The sequence below is a fragment of the Branchiostoma floridae genome, unplaced genomic scaffold (assembly GCF_000003815.2).
Source record: "Branchiostoma floridae strain S238N-H82 unplaced genomic scaffold, Bfl_VNyyK Sc7u5tJ_1454, whole genome shotgun sequence".
In the NCBI taxonomy this organism is placed as follows: domain Eukaryota; kingdom Metazoa; phylum Chordata; class Leptocardii; order Amphioxiformes; family Branchiostomatidae; genus Branchiostoma; species Branchiostoma floridae.
In genome coordinates, this window is record NW_023365721.1 from 49,689 (window position 1) to 59,963 (window position 10,275).

Sequence of the window (10,275 nt, forward strand, 5' to 3'; positions counted from 1 at the left end):
TTAGACTGCAGTTTGTGGTGTTACCGCGAACTTAAATCCACCGTGAAAAGTCCTTTTACCCGCTACCGCGAAATTAAATCCCCGCGAACTTAAATGCATTTATAGTAGATACAACACAACTCGCACACACACTCTGATAGTTACAACACAACTTGCACACACACTCTGATAGTTACAACACAACTTGCACACCCACTCTGATAGTTACAACACAACTTGCACACACTCTGATAGTTACAACACAACTCGCACACCCACTCTGATAGTTACAACACAACTCGCACACCCACTCTGATAGTTACAACACAACTTGCACACCCACTCTGATAGTTACAACACAACTTGCACGCACACTCTGATAGTTACAACACAACTTGCACACCCACTCTGATAGTTACAACACAACTTGCACACCCACTCTGATAGTTACAACACAACTTGCACACCCACTCTGATAGTTACAACACAACTTGCACGCACACTCTGATAGTTACAACACAACTTACTTACCAGGACAAAGAGTTTCTTGGTGCCAACTTTGATGAAGCCGACAGCAGCGCCCTTCCCACTGCAGGACACAGGAAACAACAACATCAGAGAACAACAACATCCGAGAAGCTTCAAACACCTGAGCTTCTCCGGCCATTCAACTTGACAGTCTACCAGCAAACAACCCAGCTAGTGACCCTAGGCTAGTTAAAATTGGAGCTGTGCAGGTATTTCTGGTCTCTTCCTGCACCTCACCTGCACTGGTCCATGTACTGGGTTTTATACATAAATGTCATAGGATGTAGGTGTATGTGGATTGTTATTAGCTGCATTGACTGTAACCTCCTTTAACGTAAAACATAATAAATAGCAATGGTTCCAAACAACTTTATTATGATCTATACTTCATAAACTCAGAGTGGTGCAGGTAAAATTTGTCTGGTGCAGGTAATTATCAGTGTTACCTGCACTGATGCAGGTATGCAGAAAAAAGTATTTCGAGCCCTGAGGTTGTGCATAAGATGGTTGGAGTTCCTTACCTGTTGGCCTGTGAGTTTTTAAGGACATACAGGTGCTGTCAGAGTTCCTTACCTAGTGTGACTCTTTAAGGTTGTGCATAAGATGGTTGGAGTTCCTTACCTGTTGGCCTGTGAGTTTTTAAGGACATACAGGTGCTGTCAGAGTTCCTTACCTAGTGTGACTCTTTAAGGTTGTGCATAAGATGGTTGGAGTTCCTTACCTAGTGTGACTCTTTAAAGATGTGTATAAGATGGTTGGAGTTCCTTACCTAGTGTGACTCTTTAAGGATGTGTATAAGACGGTTGGAGTTCCTTACCTGTTGGCCTGTGCATCTTTAAGGATGTACATCCGATGATCGGAGTTCCTGAGTTTGTAGGCTGCTGTGATGGGTCCGTGCAGACCCTGTGCCTGGGGAGGGACAAACATAAGAGTCAGCACGCATCAGCACCAAATTACCTGTACTTAAGCTTTCTATACATTAAGTACATATTTCAACACAGTTTTCTTCTGTATATTATTACGGCAGTGTATGATCTAAATAACACTTGAAGTAAATCTGAGATTTTTACAAACACAAAAATGGAGGCATTAATCTGCAGCTCACCTTAGCTGAGACACTAATCTGCAGCTTACCTTAGCTGAGACACTAATCTGCAGCTCACCTTAGCTAAGACACTAATCTGCAGCTCACCTTAGCTCAGACACTAATCTGCAGCTTACCTTAGCTGAGACACTAATCTGCAGCTCACCTTAGCTGAGACACTCATCTGCAGCTCACCTTAGCTGAGACACTAATCTGCAGCTCACCTTAGCTGAGACACTAATCTGCAGGTCACCTTAGCTAAGACACTAATCTGCAGCTCACCTTAGCTAAGACACTAATCTGCAGCTCACCTTAGCTGAGACACTAATCTGCAGCTCACCTTAGCTCAGACACTAATCTGCAGCTCACCTTAGCTGAGACACTAATCTGCAGCTCACCTTAGCTCAGACACTAATCTGCAGCTCACCTTAGCTGAAGCCTCGCCCAAGTCATCAATGACCTTCGTCAGGTTTTTATCCAGTGGCTCGTTGCTGCGAACAGGTGTCAATCATGTTATCAATTTATCAATACAGGTGTCAATCCTGTCACTACAGGTGTCAATCTTGTTACTACAGGTGTCAATCATGTCACTACAAGTGTCAATCATGTCACTACAAGTGTCAATCACTATAGGTGTCAATCATGTCACCATATGTGTCAATCATCTCTGAGTAGCCTCAGCCGCAATATGAAACAGACTTACAGTGCCAAATTCACCTTTAGGAAGCTATCTTTCCTTGACTGCCTACAAAGGTGAATTTGGTTATTTCAAATCCATTTAATATTGCAGTAAGTACCCATTCCTATATGTGATGGCATCTTGTCACATCTTGTATTTTACAATGAATGATTGAAGATGTTCTCAATTTGAGTTTGCTCGTCAACCTGCACAGGAGGCATCAAACTAGTGCAGATTTTTCCATCGTTAGCTGTTGGGCTTACCAACCTCAAGCTCAACTCAGACTCATACTTTGCAGTTAACGTTATCTACATGGTTTAGTCCTTAGCCAGGTAGGTAGGATACTAGGAAGGTTAGTTCTTAACTGGTTGTACAACTACTACAAAGGAGGTTCAAATGGGTCCTTTTAGCTTGTACTTATCTTCTTCTTGTCACATGCAGCCAGTTATGCATATCTCAGCAACAAAGATTTCAAAAGCGTACCAGCACTTGGACACCCACCAGACATGTAGTTTGGTTACTCTCGGCTGTTACTCTTAATACGTCTTATGTCCCAAATAAACGTACCCTGGACAAATGTACAAAATCTAATAAACATGTCCCCGAAATAAACATATAAGGAAAATTACCAAATTAACAAGTAAACTTTGTCCATGCTACTTCTGTCCAAGGGATAAGCAGGTAGGTTCTTTTTCTATTCATTTATGCATGAGGACTGTACTAGTAACTTATATAAATAATCAACAGAATAATATCTTGTTCAAATTATAATCTTTTACATTTTGTAAAAATAAAAGGGTACATGAAAACAGATTAATAGTATGCCTAATGTTGAAAAATTAGGCAAAGGTTCCCCGCTATGACCAGGGGCCAACAACTTGAACAAGTGAAAATGTACTTGATACAGATACATGCATTTTCTACTTGGAAATTGAAGCAAGTAATAAAGGAAAATTGTATATTATTTATATTGCTGACATATAATCAATATAATCAATATCATCAGCTCGTCTGTAAAGATAGCTCGTCGTTTCATTTTTTACCAAGGTGTTGCCGATTACATGTTGACACTAGAAACAGCTAAACTGGGAAAATTGTACGTTTTTTTTGTACGAAAATAGACCCTCTGAAAAGATAAGAAAGGCCAGGGTGGATTTTGATAATAAACATACCGGTTCGTTATCAGGGACATGAGAGTAGCTTTGTTTGGCAGCCTGGCATAGAGGACAGCCCAGCTTTTCCATGAACCCCACAATAGCCACGAGACCAAATTACATTTTATCAGTACTACCAATAACAATTCACATGTAATGTATGATACTAATTAATGATAACAGACATGTCAGTCACTCACTGGTGCTTGAAGTATTTGGATTTTGTTCTCAGTTTGCTCATCAGCACTTGCTGTGTACATTTTAAATGATTTTTTTCAGAACCTTGAGCCCATCATTAGCAGAGAAATGGAAGTTAAACAAGGACAACAAGTGACCGTTGGTAACACACTTTGTGACATAATTATAGTATGTCAGATGTGTTGTTTTCAGTGGGGTGTAACATTGTGTTTATTATTCATCAACAACCATACTAGTAGTAGTACTGTTACATTCCTCTGAAAGAACAACATTTGGCCCGCGGCATCAGATGTTGCCGTTAATTTACCATAGACATGTGATAATTATGATACTCAAAGTAGAAGAAAATTTGTCAGGAATACCAGAAACAGTTGGTTTGTCCACGATGCCAGCTGTTGTCGCATAATTCGAACAGTTGTTCAATCACATCTGTAATTTCCGCCGTGTCAGTTGTAACCGATGATATTGACAGTCCCAAACATCGAATACGATGAACAAAAAGAACGAAACGAAACCCAAATGATCCAAATTACAGAGAATATAGCGGCAATTTGGGAAATATTACGAGCGGACGACATACAAAAGAAACATGCCGGTACAAGCACCCCGGTGCATATTCTTCTCCTGGCATATTTTTCTTTCCCGTCATATTCCCGGATAAAAATCACAAATCGAAAAAAAACTTCCGCTAAGGCCACAGAGACATCGGCGAAGGAGGCAATGACAATATGACGTGCACAAAACGTACATTTTGTAGGGGTGATTTCTGAAATTATTACATCAATCATAACATCAGCTACAGCCAAAAGAAAGAAACATGAATCATTTTACACCGGTGTACAGGCAAAGTGCCAAACCACATACGAATACGGCAAACGGAACATAGAGATATAGGTGCGAGCGCTCACTGAAAAAACGTTCACAATACTTTGTCGACAGAGGTTACCCTCCAGTCACAAAGTAACAACATTAACGGATTTTACCTTTTCATGTGTAGAATTTATCCAATGGTTTCAGCTAGCTAAGTACTCTCAGCTTAATAGCGGGACCGGTGAAAGATGATGTTCATAATATCATGTTGTGTGTGTCTGTGTGCATGTCTGTCTGTGTGCATGTCTGTCTGTGTGTGTATGTGTACGTCTGTGTGAAAAGGTGGTGCGCATGCGCACGAAGCGGACGTGTTCTCAAGGCGCTGCAGATCACAGCTAAGATTTTCACCATAATTTACTATCCTGAGGCCCATTTTATTCTTCACTTTAGTGCCAGAAGTATGATGGTGTATCCATGTAACCTTGCAAGTCGAAAATTTGGTGTTTTCGGTGTTCTTAGGGTCACTATTTCCAAATTTCTGTAACGGCCTGAATTCGCAAGGCACACGCCATGTGAGACCGAGCGACGCCATCTTGAAAATTCTGATTGATAGTAAACTTCGCCCTGTCGCTAGAACCCAAAGCCATCCGATACCCTAGGATTTACCGTCATGTTCTGTCGTTGTTAGTACTGTCATACAACATAACCATTTCTTGCGGTGGGACGAGCCGCTGGACATTGTCATTATTATTGTTGTTACATGCTTTCAAGTTGTCAGTCATGTTCAGACATGTTCATGCGGTGGGACGAGCCGCCCGGGGTTTGAATCATTAACCATCCGCTCTCCTAGTATCACTCGGTCACATTACACCGTATCTGAATTACTCGTAGTGCATAGATATCCGTGCGGTGGGTCGAGCCGCTGGACCTTGCTCACGCGACCAAAACGTGTCAAGCATGTTCGTGCGGTGGGACGAGCCGCTAGAGGCGCAAGCCACTTCATCGGCTAAATCAACCGAGCAAAATGCCCAGAAAACTAAGAGAGGAAAAAACAAGAAACTGTACCTTATGTCAAGACAGAGACTAGTTCTTTTATACTTGACTATGCTCCTCATCAGTAAATCGTATTCACCAGAGCCTAACCCTGGTCCACTACTTGATCAGTGCCCAGACCACACATGTACAAATAACAGCTCTTCTTCCCAGTCCCACTCATCCTGGGCATGTGGTACGTGTGACCTCCGTGTTTCGTGGAACGACCGAGGCATAGAGTGTGAACAGTGTGGTCAATGGTTTCACGGACAGTGTCAGAGTGTGGATACACAATGTTACGAGCAGTTAGCGGATTCAAATATCCATTGGTATTGTGCAATATGTGGCAGCCCAAACAGCAAAACGGTCTTCGATCTTCATGGAGTAGACTGGACTGACTCATCGCTGCACGACTCCACTCTAGACTCCTGTACAACTCCCACTGATCTACATTTCAATCCTCAACACGTATCCACTCCATCCAAAAGCAGTCAACAAGATAAGTGGAAAAATAGGCCCCTACGTGTATTGAACATAAACTTTCAATCTGCTAGTGCCAAAAGAGCGGAGCTTCCCTATCTTTTGGAAAGCCTAAAACCAGATATAGTGTTAGGAACTGAGACATGGCTAGATTCAACAGTGGCCACTGCAGAAATCTTTCCAGATTTATACAGAGTTTACAGGAGAGATAGAGAAGGACGAGGTGGGGGAGTCTTAGTTGCCGTGAGAAACAACATAGACAGTTATACAGCCCCCGAATTAGAGGTAGATGAGTGTGAGCTGACATGGGTGCGTATCAAATTGAAAGGCAGAAAGACACTATACGTAGCTGCCTTCTACAGACCCGATGTTAGTGACGAGGACAGTTTGATACGCTTGAGAACATCTCTACAGAGAACATCTCAACTACAGAATGCACTTCTCCTCATAGGAGGTGACTTCAATCTCCCGGGATGGGACTGGTCCACAAACACCTTAAAACCGAAGTCACCATACCCCCGTCTACATCAAGATTTTCTCGACATGTTGTACGACAACGGATTCGAACAATTAGTCAACCAGCCAACTAGGGATTGTAACACACTTGACTTGTTTCTAACCAACTGTCCAGACCTGATTCCACGTGTGGAAATTATCCCAGGTCTCTCGGACCACAACATTCCATATTGTGAGATTAACACCAGCTTTAGAGGAAAGTGTCAGATACAGCGACAAATCCCCCTGTATGCAAGGGCTGACTGGGACAGTTTAAGGGCAGTGGCCGAAGATCTTAGCACGGACCTTCAGGTCAAGAAGTCCAGTCATTCAACTGACGAGCTATGGTCTACTTTCAAGGACACGCTTTTGGCTGCAATCAAGAAGTTCATACCTCACAAGACTGCTAGGCCCAAAAACAACCTCCCCTGGATTACTCCAAGTATTCGGCGTCTGATCAACAAGAGAGACAGGAAATACAGACGTATGAAGAAGACCGGCTCAGCAAAATTAAGAGAGGAGTACAAGTCCCTACGACGTACCATCCAGCGACAAATTCGCAGAAGCTACTGGAGTTACTTAAACTCCATCTTCACGGAAGACTCAAACACCTGTCAAGTGAACAACAAAAAGTTTTGGTCTTACATCAAGAACCAGCGCTCAAGTAACACTGGGGTGGCACCACTGAAGAAAAACGGACGTCTTACGTCTAACCCACAGGAGCAAGCTGTTATACTAAATGACCACTTTCAGTCGGTGTTTGGAGATGGACGCCAGTACTCAGAAGAAGAATTTGTGTCGAAGACTGGTATGACGAACATTCAGACATCTGAAATGGACGACATTACCATTACTTGTGAAGGGGTCAAGAAGCTTCTGAAGAAACTTGACCCACACAAAGCGGGGGGGCCCGATGGTATTAACTCCAGAGTTTTACGGGAACTTGCAGAAGAACTAGCGCCAGCCTTGACAACCATTTTCCAGTCTTCACTGTCGTCATGTGTTGTTCCAGACGATTGGAAGTGCGCGTACGTTACTCCGCTTTTCAAAAAAGGGGAGCAATACAACCCAGCCAACTACAGGCCAATATCCCTGACATGCATTTCATGCAAACTCATGGAGCATATAGTGGTCGGTGCTGTCATGCAACATCTCGAATCCAACTCCATTCTTACCGAGAACCAACATGGATTCAGAAAGGGTAGATCATGTGAGACCCAACTATTAGAACTTACCGAAGAAGTGATTAACAACTTAGAGGGAGGGAAACAAACTGACTTAATAGTAATGGATTTCGCTAAGGCGTTTGATCGTGTGAATCACAGCTTATTAACTCACAAGCTTCGCTGTTATGGTATCCAAGGACCCACGCTTGCCTGGATAACCAGTTTCCTTCAAAACCGCCGCCAAGCTGTAGTGGTATCCGGTCATTACTCTCCGTTTGTCAGTGTCAGATCAGGAGTTCCCCAGGGTTCGGTCTTGGGTCCTTGCTTATTCTTAGTGTACATTAATGATCTACCAGACAAGCTGTCATCAATGTCACGTCTGTTCGCAGACGACACTGCAGTCTACAGAATCATTACCAGCAGTCAAGAACAAGACCAGCTTCAACTTGACCTTCACAAGCTTGAACAGTGGGAGAACAGTTGGGACATGGAGTTTCATCCTGCCAAATGTGTTCATCTCCCAATCACTAGGAGTCGGAAGCCATTTCAACGCTCCTACGTGTTACATGGTCACACCCTGGAGACTGTTTCAACAGTGAAGTACCTGGGAACAACAGTGAGTGAGAATGCTACCTGGGATACCCATATAAACACCATGGTCACAAAAGCTAACAAAACTCTGGGCTTCCTCAGAAGAAACCTAAAGATCAGCTCCGTCAGAATTAAAGAGAAAGCCTATAAAGCCTTTGTGAGACCTGTGCTTGAATACGCATCGTCGGTATGGGACCCACACACTAAGAAGAACATCGACAAGATAGAGGCCGTTCAGAGAAGAGCAGCAAGATTTGTACTTAACAAGTTCCACAATACATCTAGTGTGAGCAGTATGTTGAGTACATTAGGTTGGCAGTCACTGAAACAACGCAGGAAAACAGCACGTTTGGGTACATTATTCAAAATCCATCACGGGATAGTCCAGTGCCCAGTCATCAGCAGTAAACTAGTACCGCCCCCAACACGACAACGCCGCAAGCACAACTGCCAGTTCAAGCAAATCACCACCAGAACATTATACAGAGATGGGTCATTCTTGCCAAGAACAATCAAGGACTGGAATGGTTTACCAGCAGAGACAGTCGAGGCCGCCACAGTAGACACGTTTGTGTCTCGGGCCTCTGCTTCATAACAACTTACCTTGACAACGGACGGATTCAAGGGTATCGACCATGGACTGTTTAATGGACTAACGAGTAATGCGTCTACAAGTGCGAGTATTGCGTCTGCAAGTGCGAGCGTCACCACCCCCAAACATGCCAGTATAATCTTCGCCAAGATTGTGGGCATTAACGGGAAGAAGAAGAAGAAGAAGTGTGTGCGCGTGTGTGTGTGTCTATGTGCATGTGTGTTACCGCTACACTGGGTTATGACTAACGTTATTGTCCCTGTGGGAAATTATGTAATGAGATTACTAGTAACCGAGCCCTGCTGCCTGCCGAGCATCTAGGCTTCTATCTCCAAACCCCCTGCACCTTAAAAACTCCCTGCACCCTACAAAATCCCTGCACCCTACAAAATCCCTGCACCCTACAAAATCCCTGCACCCTACAAAATCCCTGCACCCTACAAACTCCCTGCACCCTACAAGCTAGTTTACATGTCGGCAGGTCCGCCTCGGCCTTTCCGCACAAACACGCCGCAAGTTCGCCCGTTTCCAGGCGATCAAAACAAAACCTGAAAATAATTTTCACCTGACTTTCCGGAACGGCGCACAGTTACAGTCCACCAGCGAGATTTCCTCCCCGAACAGACTGTGAATGTTGAAGGAAAACTCCATAGTTCTCTGAGTCTCACCAAAACTGGAATAGCTGCAAACTCAAGAAAATCGCTGTAAACAAAACAACGTTCCTCACGACAGGCCCGCCTTTCGGCTAGCTTCCGCCATCTTGAATTTAGCTCCCGTCATGCAGTGCGGTAGGGAGCAACCATTTTCCTAAAAGGGGAGTTTCAGATACTTCTCTTCAAGTTCAAGGTTGTCGGGGTCAGGGCAGGGCAGGGCCGAAAAAGTTGCAAAATTGTTACGTAAGTTGCATAAAATACAGCGGGCGAGATTGTTCTACATCAGGAAAGAAACTGCAAGAGCTAAGGGAGGGTCTGCATGCTCTTTTACGTAAGACGTAGGCAGCCTATTTTATTTCCCGTAATTCGTAGGGAAAACCATCTTATCTACGTAATTCGTAGCGAGGTGACCAAATTTGGCGTAATTGCCTTCCTTGATTTAGCGTAATACGTAGGGGGTTCTTCTGAATTCAGCGTAAATCGTTGTCGGGACCCCTAATGCTGACCCTCCTAAGGGGAGCTCGCAAGATGCAGGGCAGAGTGGAGGGAGATGAAGAAAGGCTGAATGTGCAGCTGAAGGACGCCAGTTTCCACGACTGCAGAGGCAGAATATCGAATATGGTGAGTGATGATGATGAATAATGTACAGGATTGTTATGTGCGTGCCTCCTTCTGTGAAGGTCGTTAAAAGTGAAGTGATAAAGGACCATAAAGTGCCAATGGTACAACGCCCGGCATGGCGAGTATCGAACCCGAGGCCTAAAGTTCCGAGCCTTACACTCTACCAGTTCTACCAAGCACATCACCACGCTTGTTTAATGTCTTTCGACTCTT

General features: G+C 43.9%; 1 protein-coding gene across 1 annotated transcript; it reads right to left on the reverse strand.

Annotated features, from left to right (window-relative positions):
- Positions 1-130: 130 nt before the first annotated feature.
- Positions 131-9,719, reverse strand: LOC118407743 (alpha-tubulin N-acetyltransferase 1-like). Its single transcript, XM_035808262.1, has 4 exons — positions 9,354-9,719; positions 2,019-2,082; positions 1,325-1,416; positions 131-568 (listed from the first exon to the last, which is right to left on the reverse strand). Exons 1-4 carry the CDS (start codon positions 9,437-9,439, stop codon positions 427-429), a joined length of 384 nt encoding a protein of 127 aa, XP_035664155.1. The 5' UTR covers positions 9,440-9,719; the 3' UTR covers positions 131-426.
- Positions 9,720-10,275: the final 556 nt, after the last annotated feature.

What these genes read in the sequence shown, in the direction of transcription:
- LOC118407743 (XM_035808262.1), bottom strand. Translation starts at nt 9,439, where the DNA reads ATGGAGTTTTCCTTCAACATTCACAGTCTGTTCGGGGAGGAAATCTCG. An exon ending in GCGCCGTTCCGGAAAGTCAG is followed by an intron (nt 2,083 to 9,353) that starts GTGAAAATTATT and finishes ACCTGTTCGCAG; the next exon opens with CAACGAGCCACTGGATAAAA. An exon ending in AAAGATGCACAGGCCAACAG is followed by an intron (nt 569 to 1,324) that starts GTAAGGAACTCC and finishes TGTGTCCTGCAG; the next exon opens with TGGGAAGGGCGCTGCTGTCG.